The following is a 20368-nucleotide window of genomic DNA, read 5'->3' on the forward strand; positions in this document are numbered from 1 at the left end:
TTCACCCTCTGAATGGCACACATACACAATCTCCTCTCCATCTACACTGATTGTAGTGGATTTAACAAGTGACATCACCTGGTCAGTCTATGCCACCTAACGTTTAGTATACTCAGTGTATATTTGCCGTTTTAGATTTTACATCCTGTGCGTGTGTAAGATGTTCCTTTAACATTGCATGAACCTGTCCTCTGTCTGGCTGGCTGTTCCCGTGGTCTGTTGTAAAAGGAATCAGGGTGGCTTTGAAATAGGGGGTAGAGGAAAACCACAAACACCCCCCCCCCCCCCACCCTCCCTTTCTCTCTCCCTCCCCAAGTGCAGGTGAGGAGGGAGAGAGTGGGGAAATTGTTTGGGTCTCCACTGGGGGTTTCCATGGTGATCACCGGCAGGTGTGCATCTCCACCATCTTGCGGCACTGTTTGCACTTGACGTAGCAGCACCAGTGGAACTTACAGCTGCACCTGTCCACCACCTCCACCTCCTCTGTCTGGAAGCCCCGGCCGCAGCACATCAGCTCACAGCCGTCAATGGCCTTCGACGTCCGGTTACACTGCCGCCCCGCCGTACCCAGCATGCCTGGTGTGCGCGGGTCGTGGTCACAGAAGTCGGGGCTGGGCTCCAGGTAGACCAGGTCTTCGTCTGTGTGAGGTTTGAACTGGGAGTTCCGTGGCACCAGGACCTTGGTCGTGCCCACCTTGCGCTGCTCCACCTCTGTGGCGCCGTCAAACTTCTCCTTGATGACGTTGCCCACCTTGCGGAATGGGGGCATGGCCTTCCAGCAGGTCTTTACCTCACAGGAACCTGACACGCCATGACACTTACACTCCACACGCATGTGGCTCAGGATGGCCTGCAGGGAGACGGAAAGAATGCATGTTTTTATCTCCTGTTCTCTTCTTTGCTGTTGAGTTTACTAGGACATATTTGTTTGTTGTGATAGGTCATACCTTCCTCCCGGCCTCGTTGTTGTGTAGGTTCATGAGTGCTTTGCTGGGGGACTGTCCTTTACTCCTCTCCCTTACGTCAATGAAGGACTGAGAGAAGGCCACTCCGTATGCTATGTTATCACTACAGCCTGACCACTGGAACCCTGGAGGAAGGGAGAGAGACGGAGAGAGGGGGAGAGACACAGAGAGATAGGGAGAGAGACGGAGAGATAGGGAGAGAGGGAGAGACACGGAGAGAGAGGGAGAGACACGGAGAGAGGGAGAGACACGGAGAGATAGGGAGAGAGATGGAAAGATAGGGAGAGAGACGGAGAGAGAGGGAGAGACACGGAGAGACACGGAGAGATAGGGAGAGAGACGGAGAGAGAGGGAGGGAGACGGAGAGAGAGGGAGAGACACAGAGAGATAGGGAGAGAGACGGAGAGAGAGGGAGAGACACGGAGAGAGAGGGAGAGAGACAGAGAGAGAGGGAGAGACACGGAGAGAGAGGGAGAGAGACGGAGAGAGAGGGAGAGACACGGAGAGATAGGGAGAGAGACGGAGAGAGAGGGAGAGACACGGAGAGAGAGGGAGAGAGACGGAAAGAGAGGGAGAGAGACGGAGAGAGAGGGAGAGACACGGAGAGAGAGGGAGAGACACAGAGAGACACGGAGAGAGAGGGAGAGACACAGAGAGAGAGGGAGAGACACGGAGAGAGAGGGAGAGATACGGAGAGATAGGGAGAGAGACGGAGAGAGAGGGAGAGACACGGAGAGAGAGGGAGAGACACGGAGAGAGAGGGAGAGACACAGAGAGAGAGGGAGAGAGACGAAGAGAGAGGGAGAGACACGGAGAGATAGGGAGAGAGACGGAGAGAGAGGGAGAGACACGGACAGAAAGGGAGAGAGAGGGAGAGAGAGGGAGAGACACGGAGAGAGGGGGAGAGAGACGGAGAGAGGGAGAGAGATGGAGAGAGAGGGAGAGACACGGAGAGAGAGGGAGAGACACGAGAGAGAGGGAGAGAGACGAAGAGAGAGGGAGAGACACGGAGAGATAGGGAGAGAGACGGAGAGAGAGGGAGAGACACGGACAGAGAGGGAGAGAGAGGGAGAGAGAAGGAGAGAGACGGAGAGAGAGGGAGAGAGACGGAGAGAGAGGGAGAGAGACGGAGAGAGAGGGACAGAGACGGAGAGAGAGGGAGAGACACGGAGAGAGAGGGAGAGACACAGAGAGACACGGAGAGAGAGGGAGAGACACGGAGAGAGAGGGAGAGACATGGAGAGAGAGGGAGAGACATGGAGAGATAGGGAGAGAGACGGAGAGAGAGGGAGAGACACGGAGAGAGAGGGAGAGAGAGGGAGAGAGACGGAGAGAGAGAGAGATAGACGGAGAGAGGGAGAGATGGAGAGAGAGGGAGAGACACGGAGAGAGAGGGAGAGACACGAGAGAGAGGAAGAGACACGGAGAGATAGGGAGAGAGACGGAGAGAGAGGGAGAGAGACGGAGAGAGAGGGAGAGAGACGGAGAGAGAGGGACAGAGACGGAGAGAGAGGGAGAGACACGGAGAGAGAGGGAGAGACACAGAGAGAGAGGGAGAGACACGGAGAGAGAGGGAGAGACATGGAGAGAGAGGGAGAGACATGGAGAGATAGGGAGAGAGACGGAGAGAGAGGGAGAGACACGGAGAGAGAGGGAGAGACACGGAGAGAGAGGGAGAGAGACGAAGAGAGAGGGAGAGACACGGAGAGATAGGGAGAGAGACGGAGAGAGAGGGAGAGACACGGACAGAGAGGGAGAGAGAGGGAGAGAGAAGGAGAGAGACGGAGAGAGAGGGAGAGAGACGGAGAGAGAGGGAGAGACACGGAGAGAGAGGGAGAGAGACGGAGAGAGAGGGAGAGACACAGAGAGATAGGGAGAGAGACGGAGAGAGAGGGAGAGACACGGAGAGAGGGAGAGAGAGGGAGAGAGACGGAGAGAGAGGGAGAGAGACGGAGAGAGGGAGAGAGACGGAGAGAGAGGGAGAGACACGGAGAGAGAGGGAGAGACACGGAGAGAGAGGAAGAGACACGGAGAGAGAGACAGAGAGAGAGGGAGAGAGACGGAGAGAGAGGGAGAGAGACGGAGAGAGACGCATAGAGAGAGAGACACAGACACGGAGAGATAGGGAGAGAGACGGAGAGATAGGGAGAGAGACGGAGAGAGAGGGAGAGACACGGAGAGAGAGGGAGAGACACGGAGAGAGAGGGAGAGACACGGAGAGATAGGGAGAGAGACGGAGAGATAGGGAGAGAGACGGAGAGAGAGGGAGAGACACGGAGAGAGAGGGAGAGACACGGAGAGAGAGGGAGAGAGACGGAGAGAGAGGGAGAGACACGGAGAGAGAGGGAGAGAGACGGAGAGAGAGGGAGAGACACGTAGAGAGAGGGAGAGACACGGAGAGAGAGGGAGAGAGACGGAGAGAGAGGGAGAGACACGGAGAGATAGGGAGAGAGAGGGAGAGAGAGAGAGGGAGAGACACGGAGAGAGAGGGAGAGAGACGGAGAGAGAGGGAGAGAGAGGGAGAGAGACGGAGAGAGAGGGAGAGACACGGAGAGAGAGGGGGAGAGACACGGAGAGACACGGAGAGAGAGGGAGAGACACGGAGAGATAGGGAGAGAGACGGAGAGAGAGGGAGAGAGACGGAGAGAGAGGGAGAGACACGGAGAGATAGGGAGAGAGACGGAGAGAGAGGGAGAGAGACGGAGAGAGAGGGAGAGAGATGGGGAGAGAGGGAGAGACACGGAGAGAGAGAGAGAGAGAGAGACGGAGAGAGAGGGAGAGAGACGGAGAGAGACATAGAGAGAGAGACACAGACACGGAGAAAGAGAGACAGGGAGAGAGACTCGGACAGAGAGAGACAGAGAGAGACAGAGAGAGAGTGTTAGCAGTCAAACATCTGAGATGTGTGTGTGTGTGTGTGTGTGTGTGTGTGTGTGTGTGTGTGTGTGTGTGTGTGTGTGTGTGTGTGTGTGTGTGTGTGTGTGTGTGTGTGTGTCCTACCCTCCGGACTGACTCCATGGACGGTGCGGTCGCAGCCACATTTCTCCAACTCTCCGCTGCTACAGGCTCGGGTCACAGCAAACGCCACACTGGCTGCTGAGATGGCATACACAAAGGCTGCCTCCCGAGTGCCTGTCACAAATAAACAGGCAGACAATAAATACACAACTGCATTCATCACAGATCAGGCAGTAAGTTTTTATATTCAGATATAAAAGTATATTTATTCTACGATAAGTTACTCATACTGAGGCGTACCCTGTGTGACGACCTTGCCGAAGACAGGCATGGTTTCCAGTGTGGAACAGTTCCATCGACGGTTCCGGAACTGAAACTGACACTCGTCTATGGCTAGCTGAGCCCCACGCCGCACAGCATCCATCACCTCCACACTGCGCTTACAGATCTGCACCTGGTTAGAATAACGATCATTATTACAGATCTGTATCTGGTTAGAATAATGATCATTACATTACAGATCTGTATCTGGTTAGAATAATGATCATTATTACAGATCTGCACCTGGTTAGAATAACGATCATTATTACAGATCTGTATCTGGTTAGAATAATGATCATTACATTACAGATCTGTATCTGGTTAGAATAACGATCATTATTACAGATCTGCACCTGGTTAGAATAATGATCATTATTACAGATCTGTATCTGGTTATAATAATGATCATTACATTACAGATCTGCACCTGGTTAGAATAACGATCATTATTACAGATCTGTATCTGGTTAGAATAATGATCATTATTACAGATCTGCACCTGGTTAGAATAACGATCATTATTACAGATCTGTATCTGGTTAGAATAATGATCATTACATTACAGATCTGTATCTGGTTAGAATAACGATCATTATTACAGATCTGCACCTGGTTAGAATAACGATCATTATTACAGATCTGCACCTGGTTAGAATAACGATCATTATTACAGATCTGCACCTGGTTAGAATAACGATCATTATTACAGATCTGCTCCTGGTTAGAATAATGATCATAACATTGCAGATCTGTATCTGGCTAGAATAATGATCATTATTACAGATCTCTATCTGGTTATAATAATGATCATTATTACAGATCTCAATCTGGTTATAATAATGATCATTATTACAGATCTCTATCTGGTTATAATAATGATCATTATTACAGATCTCTATCTGGTTAGAATAATGATCATTACATTACAGATCTGTATCTGGTTAGAATAATGATCATTACATTACAGATCTGTATCTGGTTAGAATAATGATGATTACATTACAGATCTGTATCTGGTTAGAATAGTGATCATTATTACAGATCTGTATCTGGTTAGAATAATGATCATTATTACAGATCTACTCCTGGTTAGAATAATGATCATTATATTACAGATCTGTATCTGGTTAGAATAATGATCATTACATTACAGATCTGTATCTGGTTAGAATAATGATCATTACATTACAGATCTGCTCCTGGTTAGAATAATGATCATTACATTACAGATCTGTATCTGGTTATAATAATGATCATTACATTACAGATCTGTATCTGGTTAGAATAATGATCATTACATTACAGATCTGCTCCTGGTTAGAATAATGATCATTACATTACAGATCTGTATCTGGTTATAATAATGATCATTACATTACAGATCTGTATCTGGTTATAATAATGATCATTACATTACAGATCTGTATCTGGTTAGAATAATGATCATTACATTACAGATCTGTATCTGGTTAGAATAATGATCATTATATTACAGATCTGTATCTGGTTATAATAATGATCATTACATTGCAGATCTGCTCCTGGTTAGAATAATGATCATTACATTACAGATCTGCATCTGGTTAGAATAATGATCATTATTACAGATCTGCACCTGGTTAGAATAATGATCATTATATTACAGATCTGTATCTGGTTATAATAATGATCATTACATTACAGATCTGTATCTGGTTAGAATAACGATCATTATTACAGATCTGCACCTGGTTAGAATAACGATCATTATTACAGATCTGCACCTGGTTAGAATAACAATCATTATTACAGATCTGCACCTGGTTAGAATAACGATCATTATTACAGATCTGCTCCTGGTTAGAATAATGATCATAACATTGCAGATCTGTATCTGGCTAGAATAATGATCATTATTACAGATCTGTATCTGGCTAGAATAATGATCATTATTACAGATCTGTATCTGGTTATAATAATGATCATTACATTACAGATCTGTATCTGGTTAGAATAATGATCATTACATTACAGATCTGCTCCTGGTTAGAATAATGATCATTACATTACAGATCTGTATCTGGTTATAATAATGATCATTACATTACAGATCTGTATCTGGTTATAATAATAATCATTACATTACAGATCTGTATCTGGTTAGAATAATGATCATTACATTACAGATCTGTATCTGGTTAGAATAATGATCATTATATTACAGATCTGTATCTGGTTATAATAATGATCATTACATTGCAGATCTGCTCCTGGTTAGAATAATGATCATTACATTACAGATCTGCATCTGGTTAGAATAATGATCATTATTACAGATCTGCACCTGGTTAGAATAATGATCATTATATTACAGATCTGTATCTGGTTATAATAATGATCATTACATTACAGATCTGTATCTGGTTAGAATAACGATCATTATTACAGATCTGCACCTGGTTAGAATAACGATCATTATTACAGATCTGCACCTGGTTAGAATAACAATCATTATTACAGATCTGCACCTGGTTAGAATAACGATCATTATTACAGATCTGCTCCTGGTTAGAATAATGATCATAACATTGCAGATCTGTATCTGGCTAGAATAATGATCATTATTACAGATCTGTATCTGGTTATAATAATCATCATTATTACAGATCTCTATCTGGTTATAATAATGATCATTATTACAGATCTCTATCTGGTTATAATAATGATCATTATTACAGATCTCTATCTGGTTAGAATAATGATCATTACATTACAGATCTGTATCTGGTTAGAATAATGATCATTACATTACAGATCTGTATCTGGTTAGAATAATGATAATTACATTACAGATCTGCTCCTGGTTAGAATAATGATCATTACATTACAGATCTGTATCTGGTTATAATAATGATCATTACATTACAGATCTGTATCTGGTTATAATAATGATCATTACATTACAGATCTGTATCTGGTTAGAATAATGATCATTACATTACAGATCTGCACCTGGTTAGAATAATGATCATTACATTACAGATCTGTATCTGGTTAGAATAGTGATCATTATTACAGATCTGTATCTGGTTAGAATAATGATCATTATTACAGATCTACTCCTGGTTAGAATAATGATCATTATATTACAGATCTGTATCTGGTTAGAATAATGATCATTACATTACAGATCTGTATCTGGTTAGAATAATGATCATTACATTACAGATCTGCTCCTGGTTATAATAATGATCATTACATTACAGATCTGTATCTGGTTATAATAATGATCATTACATTACAGATCTGTATCTGGTTATAATAATGATCATTACATTACAGATCTGTATCTGGTTAGAATAATGATCATTACATTACAGATCTGCTCCTGGTTAGAATAATGATCATTACATTACAGATCTGTATCTGGTTATAATAATGATCATTACATTACAGATCTGTATCTGGTTATAATAATGATCATTACATTACAGATCTGTATCTGGTTAGAATAATGATCATTACATTACAGATCTGTATCTGGTTAGAATAATGATCATTATATTACAGATCTGTATCTGGTTATAATAATGATCATTACATTGCAGATCTGCTCCTGGTTAGAATAATGATCATTACATTACAGATCTGCATCTGGTTAGAATAATGATCATTATTACAGATCTGCACCTGGTTAGAATAATGATCATTATATTACAGATCTGTATCTGGTTATAATAATGATCATTACATTACAGATCTGTATCTGGTTAGAATAACGATCATTATTACAGATCTGCACCTGGTTAGAATAACGATCATTATTACAGATCTGCACCTGGTTAGAATAACAATCATTATTACAGATCTGCACCTGGTTAGAATAACGATCATTATTACAGATCTGCTCCTGGTTAGAATAATGATCATAACATTGCAGATCTGTATCTGGCTAGAATAATGATCATTATTACAGATCTGTATCTGGTTATAATAATCATCATTATTACAGATCTCTATCTGGTTATAATAATGATCATTATTACAGATCTCTATCTGGTTATAATAATGATCATTATTACAGATCTCTATCTGGTTAGAATAATGATCATTACATTACAGATCTGTATCTGGTTAGAATAATGATCATTACATTACAGATCTGTATCTGGTTAGAATAATGATAATTACATTACAGATCTGCTCCTGGTTAGAATAATGATCATTACATTACAGATCTGTATCTGGTTATAATAATGATCATTACATTACAGATCTGTATCTGGTTATAATAATGATCATTACATTACAGATCTGTATCTGGTTAGAATAATGATCATTACATTACAGATCTGCACCTGGTTAGAATAATGATCATTACATTACAGATCTGTATCTGGTTAGAATAGTGATCATTATTACAGATCTGTATCTGGTTAGAATAATGATCATTATTACAGATCTACTCCTGGTTAGAATAATGATCATTATATTACAGATCTGTATCTGGTTAGAATAATGATCATTACATTACAGATCTGTATCTGGTTAGAATAATGATCATTACATTACAGATCTGCTCCTGGTTATAATAATGATCATTACATTACAGATCTGTATCTGGTTATAATAATGATCATTACATTACAGATCTGTATCTGGTTATAATAATGATCATTACATTACAGATCTGTATCTGGTTAGAATAATGATCATTACATTACAGATCTGCTCCTGGTTAGAATAATGATCATTACATTACAGATCTGTATCTGGTTATAATAATGATCATTACATTACAGATCTGTATCTGGTTATAATAATGATCATTACATTACAGATCTGTATCTGGTTAGAATAATGATCATTACATTACAGATCTGTATCTGGTTAGAATAATGATCATTATATTACAGATCTGTATCTGGTTATAATAATGATCATTACATTGCAGATCTGCTCCTGGTTAGAATAATGATCATTACATTACAGATCTGCATCTGGTTAGAATAATGATCATTATTACAGATCTGCACCTGGTTAGAATAATGATCATTATATTACAGATCTGTATCTGGTTATAATAATGATCATTACATTACAGATCTGTATCTGGTTAGAATAACGATCATTATTACAGATCTGCACCTGGTTAGAATAACGATCATTATTACAGATCTGCACCTGGTTAGAATAACAATCATTATTACAGATCTGCACCTGGTTAGAATAACGATCATTATTACAGATCTGCTCCTGGTTAGAATAATGATCATAACATTGCAGATCTGTATCTGGCTAGAATAATGATCATTATTACAGATCTGTATCTGGTTATAATAATCATCATTATTACAGATCTCTATCTGGTTATAATAATGATCATTATTACAGATCTCTATCTGGTTAGAATAATGATCATTATTACAGATCTCTATCTGGTTAGAATAATGATCATTACATTACAGATCTGTATCTGGTTAGAATAATGATCATTACATTACAGATCTGCTCCTGGTTAGAATAATGATCATTACATTACAGATCTGTATCTGGTTATAATAATGATCATTACATTACAGATCTGTATCTGGTTATAATAATGATCATTACATTACAGATCTGTATCTGGTTAGAATAATGATCATTACATTACAGATCTGCACCTGGTTAGAATAATGATCATTACATTACAGATCTGTATCTGGTTATAATAATGATCATTACATTACAGATCTGTATCTGGTTAGAATAATGATCATTATTACAGAAGTGCTCCTGGTTAGAATAATGATCATTACATTACAGATCTGTATCTGGTAATAATAATGATCATTACATTACAGATTTGCTCCTGGTTAGAATAATGATCATTACATTACAGATCTGTATCTGGTTAGAATAATGATCATTACATTACAGATCTGCTCCTGGTTAAAGAGAATGATCATTATATTACAGATCTGTATCTGGTTAGGATAATGATCATTACATTACAGATCTGCTCCTGGTTAGAATAATGATCATTACATTACAGATCTGCTCCTGGTTAAAGAGAATGATCATTATATTACAGATCTGTATCTGGTTAGAATAATGATCATTACATTACAGATCTGCTCCTGGTTAAAGAGAATGCTAAATGACTATGACTTGTATCTTGAATTCAAAGACTTGGACATAACTTCTATAACTTATGTACCATCTTGTCATACCCTGCCAACCTTACAAATCTGAAAATATGACCACAGTTTGTCATGGTAGATGTGTACCTGTCTCTGGATAAGTCCTCGCAGGCGTTCACATGTCTCCTCATCACTGATACTGCCAACCGACGACAGTTTAGCCAGGTACCTTACAGAGACACAGAGAAGGGGGGAGAATTGATATGAAATATTCCCTCCAATTACTGAGATAATATAAAAGTGTCCAGAGACAGACACATATGCCTCAGCATGGGCTATGTATAGGTTTAGTTCTACAGCCTGATAGGGAGAAGTTTGGCGGCGAGAATTTGGCTCCCATGACGTTGTGGGAACGTTTTGGTCATCATGTTGAGAGGAGGGAAAGAGGTTTATCATCCACACCACCTCCAGGACACACAGGTCACTCCTCTCTCCTTCATTCCCATATCTCTTTGGCTAAAAGCACCTTACAGAAATAGGCCCATTTCATACGCTCATCACAGACACACTCTTCACCAGAACTTCCCACAGAGGGGCTGTCTGAGCCTTGTCTGTGGCCCTCCCTCTCTCTCTTTTTCTCTGTCCCTCACCTTACTCTCCTCCTGCTCTCCCTCACCTTGCCCTTCTCCCTCTCTCTCTCTGTCAGTCTCTCTGTCCTTCTCTCCCTCCTATGTTGACAGGGTATCATTAGGTAAGGTTGATTGGGGTCTCTCCCAGGGCTGATAGTCCACACACCTCCTTCTAGCCTTCCACCCTCACCACCCTTCCTCTACAGCCCAGATAACCTCTTTCTTTCCCTCTCCCCATCTCTCTCTGTCTCTCCTTCTCTCCCAGTCACCTCCCCTCGTCAATGGTCAGATAACCTGGACCGTGACCACTCGACCACACCCTCCCCCCGACAGTCTTGTCTACACAGCAGGGTGACCTCACTCACTATCACACCACTGCTCCCATCCTCTCCTCAGTCTGTCTGACAACAACAACCAATCACCTTCTATTCATGAAGTGGTACAGGATCAGTTCACAACCAACTGTCTACACCAACAGAGAAGATGGTATATACTAAACAAATGATTGAACATGTAGAATCACGTTTCTCTCTTCAGTTTTGTCATGTACCTGAGAAAAATGTCTGCATCATTCTCTTCGTGTTAAAGTTAATCAGTTAAAGAATTATCTTCCCTCAATTTGTACATAACACTCTTCCTTCAATAAAATACATTGACGTTCCTCTACAGCTATACAACAATAAGACCCTCAACCTTGAGCTGTGTGCTCTGTATGTCTGGGTCTACAGTCTCCACACATCCAGCTGTGAAACCTCTTCTGAACACTGGAGAATCATTGTCTGGCTGTACTGCAGCTAGTGAGACACAGCATCTCTCCCAACACATAAACCTGTCCCCTCAGCATTCAATACCTTTACACACACACACACACACACACACACACACACACACACACACACACACACACACACACACACACACACACACACACACACACACACACACACACACACACACACACACACAGATGAAAGTACTCATAAAGTACCAGTTGCTGTTGCTGGCATGCCACTGGCCCAGCCCTGACCCTGGAAACATTTAATAAACTTTGGATAACCCACATGAGAAAACGACAGATAAGCTCTACGAAGCTGATGTTCTGGCTGTGTATTTGTGAGACGGTGCTACATGGGAAAAGACTAGCCCAGACATTTGGGGAGTGTGTGTTAGTGTGTATGTAATACTTATCCAGAGCGACTTACAGGAGCAATTTAGGTTAAGTGCCTTGCTCAAGGGCACATTGACAGATTTTTCTTCAGTTACTGGCCCACTGCACTAAACAGCTAGGCTACCTGCTAGGCTACCTGTTAGGCTACCTGTTAGGCTACCTGCTAGGCTACCTGCTAGGCTACCTGCTAGGCTACCTGCTAGGCTACCTGCTAGGCTACCTGACGCAGTCCTTTCCATCTTTATCTATTTATTCGGCTGTGTCGGGCAGAGTGGGGTAAATGAAGCCCTTTTTTACATTCAGCATCACTCCGTCAAGGGAAATGTATTATTTATTTGTCATTTAGCAGATGCTCTTATCCAGAGTGACTAAGGTTAAGTACCTTGCTCAAGGGCACATTGACAGATTTTTCACCTAGTCAGCTGGGGGATTCAAACCAGCGACCTTTCAGTTACTGGCCCTTACTTAACCGCTAGGCTACCTGCCGCCCTAACAAAGATATCTATATATATTTCACCTAACAAACACTTTTTACATTTTTCAAACACATTTAACATAGGCCCTGTTGTTACCTCATATCCCAGCGATAATGCCTTGCATTACGCCTGAGAAGAACAACACTTCAATTCGCTCAAATTACTATTGGCTCAACATACCCCATGGCCATTGGCCCATTACCCCAAGGCCATTGGCTCAACATACCCCATGGCCATTGGCCCATTACCCCAAGGCAAACATTTTGACTATATTAGCCCACCCAGCTACAAGGATGCACTTTCATGCTGGGTTTAGGACCTCATATTGAAGCTTATAGAGACCCCAAATGAGGTATATAACAATAGAACAATCTTAAATTGATCTACTTGGTTTAGATACAAACATCCGGAAACCTCAAACAATAAATTAATTAGACTTTGTGAAAATCTGTTTTCTGGACCTAACTTGTTTATCACTTTTTCCATGTGGTTTCTTCCTTCACAGACCCCATGAACTGATGACCTCTTCCTAAATATTTGGTCAAAATATTAATTTTGTGTATGGTTTCCTAGAAACAATCCCGCTCTCCCCCACCCCCTATTTCCCAAGCCAGTGGTACCAAAACAACACAGAGAGACGTTTCCTAGAGCCATCCTCCTCCTACTTACAGCAGAATACTGTTTCCTCTCCCTCCCCTTCTTCCTCTCTCTTTCCACTGTTTCCTCTCAATCCCCTTCTTCCTCTCTCTTTTTACTGTTTCCTCTCCCTCCCCTTCTTCCTCTCTCTTTCCACTGTTTCCTCTCCCTCCCCTTCTTCCTCTCTCTTTTTACTGTTTCCTCTCCCTCCCCTTCTTCCTCTCTCTTTCCACTGTTTCCTCTCTCTATCTTCTTCTTCCTCTCTTTTCACTGTTTCCTCTCCCTCCCCTTCTTCCTCTCTCTTTCCACTGTTTCCTCTCTCTATCTTCTTCTTCCTCTCTCTTTACACTGTTTCCTCTCCCTCCCCTTCTTCCTCTCTCTTTCCACTGTTTCCTCTCTCTATCTTCTTCTTCCTCTCTCTACCACACACTCCTCTCTTTATCTTCCTCTTCCTCTCTCTACCACACACTCCTCTCTCTATCTTCTTCTTCCTCTCTCTACCACACACTCCTCTCTCTATCTTCTTCTTCCTCTCTCTCTCTTCCTCCTCTCTCTACCACACACTCCTCTCTCTATCCTCTTCCTCTCTCTACCACACACTCCTCTCTCTAACTTCTACCTCTCTCTACCACACACTCCTCTCTCTATCTTCTTCCTCTCTCTACCACACACTCCTCTCTTTCTCTTCTTCTTCCTCTCTCTACCACACACTCCTCTCTCTATCTTCTTCTTCCTCTCTCTATCTTCTTCCTCTCTCTACCACACACTCCTCTCTCTATCTTCTTCCTCTCTCTACCACACACTCCTCTCTCTATCTTCTTCTTCCTCTCTCTACCACACACTCCTCTCTCTATCTTCTTCCTCTCTCTACCACACACTCCTCTCTCTACCACACACTCCTCTCTCTATCTTCTTCTTCCTCTCTCTACCACACACTCCTCTCTCTATCTTCTTCTTCCTCTCTCTACCACACACTCTTCTCTCTATCTACTTCTTCCTCTCTCTACCACACACTCATCTCTCTATCTTATTCTTCCTTTCTCTACCACACACTCCTCTCTCTATCTTCTTCTTCCTCTCTCTACCACAACCTCCTCTCTCTATCTTCTTCTTCCTCTCTCTACCACACACTCCTCTCTCTATCTTCTTCTTCCTCTCTCTACCACACACTCCTCTCTCTATCTTCTTCTTCCTCTCTCTACCACACACTCCTATCTCTATCTTCTTCTTCCTCTCTCTAACTCACACTCCTCTCTCTATCTTCTTCTTCCTCTCTCTACCACAACCTCCTCTCTCTATCTTCTTCTTCCCCTCTCTACCACACACTCCTCTCTCTATCTTCTTCTTCCTCTCTCTACCACACACTCCTCTCTCTATCTTCTTCTTCCTCTCTCTACCACACACTCCTCTATCTTCTTCTTCCTCTCTCTACCCTACACTCCTCTCTCTATCTTCTTCTTCCTCTCTCTACCACACACTCCTCTCTCTATCTTCTTCTTCCTCTCTCTACCACACACTCCTCTCTCTATCTTCTTCTTCCTCTCTCTACCACACACTCCTCTCTCTATCTTCTTCTTCCTCTCCCTACCACACACTCCTCTCTCTATCTTCTTCTTCCTCTCTCTACCACACACTCCTCTCTCTATCCTCTTCTTCCTCTCTCTACCACACACTCCTCTCTCTATCTTCTTCTTCCTCTCTCTACCACACACTCCTCTCTCTATCTTCTTCTTCCTCTCTCTACCACACACTCCTCTCTCTATCTTCTTCTTCCTCTCTCTACCACACACTCCTCACTCTATCTTCTTCTTCCTCTCTCTACCACACACTCCTCTCTCTATCTTCTTCTTCCTCTCTCTACCACACACTCCTCTCTCTATCTTCTTCTTCCTCTCTCTACCACACACTCCTCTCTCTATCTTCTTCTTCCTCTCTCTACCACACACTCCTCTCTCTATCTTCTTCTTCCTCGCTCTACCACACACTCCTCTCTCTATCTTCTTCTTCCTCTCTCTACCACACACTCCTCTCTCTATCTTCTTCTTCCTCTCTCTCTCTTCCTCCTCTCTCTACCACACACTCCTCTCTCTATCTTCTTCCTCTCTCTACCACACACTCCTCTCTCTAACTTCTACCTCTCTCTACCACACACTCCTCTCTCTATCTTCTTCCTCTCTCTACCACACACTCCTCTCTTTATCTTCTTCTTCCTCTCTCTACCACACACTCCTCTCTCTATCTTCTTCTTCCTCTCTCTATCTTCTTCCTCTCTCTACCACACACTCCTCTCTCTATCTTCTTCCTCTCTCTACCACACACTCCTCTCTCTATCTTCTTCTTCCTCTCTCTACCACACACTCCTCTCTCTATCTTCTTCCTCTCTCTACCACACACTCCTCTCTCTACCACACACTCCTCTCTCTATCTTCTTCTTCCTCTCTCTACCACACACTCCTCTCTCTATCTTCTTCTTCCTCTCTCTACCACACACTCCTCTCTCTATCTACTTCTTCCTCTCTCTACCACACACTCATCTCTCTATCTTATTCTTCCTTTCTCTACCACACACTCCTCTCTCTATCTTCTTCTTCCTCTCTCTACCACAACCTCCTCTCTCTATCTTCTTCTTCCTCTCTCTACCACACACTCCTCTCTCTATCTTCTTCTTCCTCTCTCTACCACACACTCCTCTCTCTATCTTCTTCTTCCTCTCTCTACCACACACTCCTCTCTCTATCTTCTTCTTCCTCTCTCTAACTCACACTCCTCTCTCTATCTTCTGCTTCCTCTCTCTACCACACACTCCTCTCTCTATCTTCTTCTTCCCCTCTCTACCACACACTCCTCTCTCTATCTTCTTCTTCCTCTCTCTACCACACACTCCTCTCTCTATCTTCTTCTTCCTCTCTCTACCACACACTCCTCTATCTTCTTCTTCCTCTCTCTACCCTACACTCCTCTCTCTATCTTCTTCTTCCTCTCTCTACCACACACTCCTCTCTCTATCTTCTTCTTCCTCTCTCTACCACACACTCCTCTCTCTATCTTCTTCTTCCTCTCTCTACCACACACTCCTCTCTCTATCTTCTTCTTCCTCTCCCTACCACACACTCCTCTCTCTATCTTCTTCTTCCTCTCTCTACCACACACTCCTCTCTCTATCCTCTTCTTCCTCTCTCTACCACACACTCCTCTCTCTATCTTCTTCTTCCTCTCTCTACCACACACTCCTCTCTCTATCTTCTTCTTCCTCTCTCTACCACACACGCCTCTCTCTATCTTCTTCTTCCTCTCTCTACCACACACTCCTCACTCTATCTTCTTCTTCCTCTCTCTACCACACACTCCTCTCTCTATCTTCTTCTTCCTCTCTCTACCACACACTCCTCTCTCTATCTTCTTCTTCCTCTCTCTACCACACACTCCTCTCTCTATCTTCTTCTTCCTCTCTCTACCACACACTCCTCTCTCTATCTTCTTCTTCCTCGCTCTACCACACACTCCTCTCTCTATCTTCTTCTTCCTCTCTCTACCACACACTCCTCTCTCTATCTTCTTCTTCCTCTCTCTCTCTTCCTCCTCTCTCTACCACACACTCCTCTCTCTATCTTCTTCCTCTCTCTACCACACACTCCTCTCTCTAACTTCTACCTCTCTCTACCACACACTCCTCTCTCTATCTTCTTCCTCTCTCTACCACACACTCCTCTCTTTATCTTCTTCTTCCTCTCTCTACCACACACTCCTCTCTCTATCTTCTTCTTCCTCTCTCTATCTTCTTCCTCTCTCTACCACACACTCCTCTCTCTATCTTCTTCCTCTCTCTACCACACACTCCTCTCTCTATCTTCTTCTTCCTCTCTCTACCACACACTCCTCTCTCTATCTTCTTCCTCTCTCTACCACACACTCCTCTCTCTACCACACACTCCTCTCTCTATCTTCTTCTTCCTCTCTCTACCACACACTCCTCTCTCTATCTTCTTCTTCCTCTCTCTACCACACACTCCTCTCTCTATCTACTTCTTCCTCTCTCTACCACACACTCATCTCTCTATCTTATTCTTCCTTTCTCTACCACACACTCCTCTCTCTATCTTCTTCTTCCTCTCTCTACCACAACCCCCTCTCTCTATCTTCTTCTTCCTCTCTCTACCACACACTCCTCTCTCTATCTTCTTCTTCCTCTCTCTACCACACACTCCTCTCTCTATCTTCTTCTTCCTCTCTCTACCACACACTCCTCTCTCTATCTTCTTCTTCCTCTCTCTAACTCACACTCCTCTCTCTATCTTCTGCTTCCTCTCTCTACCACACACTCCTCTCTCTATCTTCTTCTTCCCCTCTCTACCACACACTCCTCTCTCTATCTTCTTCTTCCTCTCTCTACCACACACTCCTCTCTCTATCTTCTTCTTCCTCTCTCTACCACACACTCCTCTATCTTCTTCTTCCTCTCTCTACCCTACACTCCTCTCTCTATCTTCTTCTTCCTCTCTCTACCACACACTCCTCTCTCTATCTTCTTCTTCCTCTCTCTACCACACACTCCTCTCTCTATCTTCTTCTTCCTCTCTCTACCACACACTCCTCTCTCTATCTTCTTCTTCCTCTCCCTACCACACACTCCTCTCTCTATCTTCTTCTTCCTCTCTCTACCACACACTCCTCTCTCTATCCTCTTCTTCCTCTCTCTACCACACACTCCTCTCTCTATCTTCTTCTTCCTCTCTCTACCACACACTCCTCTCTCTATCTTCTTCTTCCTCTCTCTACCACACACGCCTCTCTCTATCTTCTTCTTCCTCTCTCTACCACACACTCCTCACTCTATCTTCTTCTTCCTCTCTCTACCACACACTCCTCTCTCTATCTTCTTCTTCCTCTCTCTACCACACACTCCTCTCTCTATCTTCTTCTTCCTCTCTCTACCACACACTCCTCTCTCTATCTTCTTCTTCCTCTCTCTACCACACACTCCTCTCTCTATCTTCTTCTTCCTCGCTCTACCACACACTCCTCTCTCTATCTTCTTCTTCCTCTCTCTACCACACACTCCTCTCTCTATCTTCTTCTTCCTCTCTCTACCACACACTCCTCTCTCTATCTTCTTATTCCTCTCTCTACCACACACTCCTCTCTCTATCTTCTTCTTCCTCTCTCTACCACACACTCCTCTCTCTATCTTCTTCTTCCTCTCTCTACCACACACTCCTCTCTCTATCTTCTTCTTCCTCTCTCTACCACACACTCCTCTCTCTATCTTCTTCTTCCTCTCTCTACCACACACTCCTCTCTCTATCTTCTTCTTCTTCCTCTCTCTACCACACACTCCTCTCTATATATTCTTCTTCCTCTCTCTACCACACACTCCTCTCTCTATCTTCTTCTTATTCCTCTCTCTACCACACACTCCTCTCTCTATCTTCTTCCTCTCTCTACCACACACTCCTCTCTCTATCTTCTTCTTCCTCTCTCTACCACACACTCCTCTCTCTATCTTCTTCTTCTTCCTCTCTCTACCACACACTCCTCTCTCTATCTTCTTCTTCCTCTCTCTACCACACACTCCTCTCTCTCTCTATCTTATTCTTCTTCCTCTCTTTACCACACACTCCTCTCTCTATCTTCTTCTTCCTCTCTCTACCACACACTCCTCTCTCTCTCTATCTTATTCTTCTTCCTCTCTCTACCACACACTCCTCTCTCTATGTTCTTCCTCTCTCTACCACACACTCCTCTCTCTATCTTCTTCCTCTCTCTACTCAACTAATTTCTTTCCACCCCAATCCCTTCCTTTATATTTAATGTCCTTTAAATTCCCTATATGTCTTGCTCTCAGTACTCCGCAAACTCTCTCTCAGAGACAGACAGCAACAACTCTACTACAGCCCTACCACTACTGTCTGAGAGACAGAGACAGAGACAGACAGCAACCACTCCACTACAGCCATACCACTACTGTCTGAGAGACAGAGACAGACAGCAACAACTCTACTACAGTCCGACCACTACTGTCTGAGAGACAGAGACAGACAGCAACCACTGCAGTTCTACAGTGAGAGAGCGTGAGAGCGAGAGTGGGAGCTTGGAGTGGAGACCGAGAGAAAGGAAGAGAGATAGATAGGAGAGAGAAAACATCCTTGGCTAAGCAAGTGTGATGCTCTAACGATGCCACGCTGTACACCATATATCTATGATAGATAGGTCTGTATCAACTCCCCCTTCCTCTGAGGACTGATCAACCTCTAGATGTATCTCTACCCACACAGAGGTGGATCTCACAGAGACCAGCTCTCACACGCTCTTACAGACAGCTCTCTCTGTCTCTGTCTCTCCCAGGGTATTTATACCAGTTGATTAAACTTTCCTCTGCTGAGTACACATGAGAGGTAAACAGGTGGAGGTTTATATAGGAGCTTAGGGAGCTCCTCACAGAAACACGTGCTGTTCATCTGTGTTCACTGCAACAGCTACTTTTATACTATAGTAACTTATCATTCCTTCACATGCACATGGTGCACTTCATGTAAAATGTTGTCCCTGGTCTGAACAGAGGCCAGGCACAACAACACTCTGACCACACAGCTAGTGGAGGACACAGCTAGTGGAGGACACAGCTAGTGGAGGACAAAGTTAAGCCAGCCAACAGGACAACCACAGACATTCTGGAAGCATGATTGGGAAAGTAAGTGGAAAGGTTTGTGGCAAGGCACAAGCGCACATACTCAAACACGCACACACACACACACACACACACACACACACACACACACACACACACACACACACACACACACACACACACACACACACACACACACACACACACACACACACACACACACACACACACACACACACACACACACACACACCAGTCCTAGTTTGCAATCGTTGGATTCCTTCATACTGGGGTTTGCCACAGCACAATAATGACCCTAGATATATGGCCATATAGAATAGATTGAATCGTACCTATGTTGCTGCATCGCGGCTGACCCTGGCTGGCTACCAATCCCTCTGTGTGTGTGTGTGTGTGTGTCTGTGCGTGTCTGTGCGTTTCTCGTGGGGTTGGGTTAAAAGCAAAATATGAATTTCCATGATCTGA

At 43.5% G+C, this 20368-nt stretch overlaps 1 protein-coding gene across 1 annotated transcript in view; it reads right to left on the reverse strand.

The window, feature by feature from the left end:
- Nucleotides 1-277: 277 nt before the first annotated feature.
- The window catches only part of wnt4a2 (wingless-type MMTV integration site family member 4a2), a 41076-nt gene continuing 20985 nt past the window's right edge, over nucleotides 278-20368 (reverse strand). The window contains 5 exon segments of the mRNA NM_001281339.2: nucleotides 278-850; nucleotides 948-1090; nucleotides 3966-4097; nucleotides 4224-4377; nucleotides 10496-10577. Of these exon segments, the coding sequence (NP_001268268.1) occupies nucleotides 380-850; nucleotides 948-1090; nucleotides 3966-4097; nucleotides 4224-4377; nucleotides 10496-10577 (982 nt within the window). The 3' untranslated portion in view covers nucleotides 278-379.

The sequence above is a fragment of the Oncorhynchus mykiss genome, chromosome 17 (assembly GCF_057628025.1).
Source record: "Oncorhynchus mykiss isolate SJ-2025 chromosome 17, ASM5762802v1, whole genome shotgun sequence".
Taxonomy (NCBI): Eukaryota; Metazoa; Chordata; class Actinopteri; order Salmoniformes; family Salmonidae; genus Oncorhynchus; species Oncorhynchus mykiss.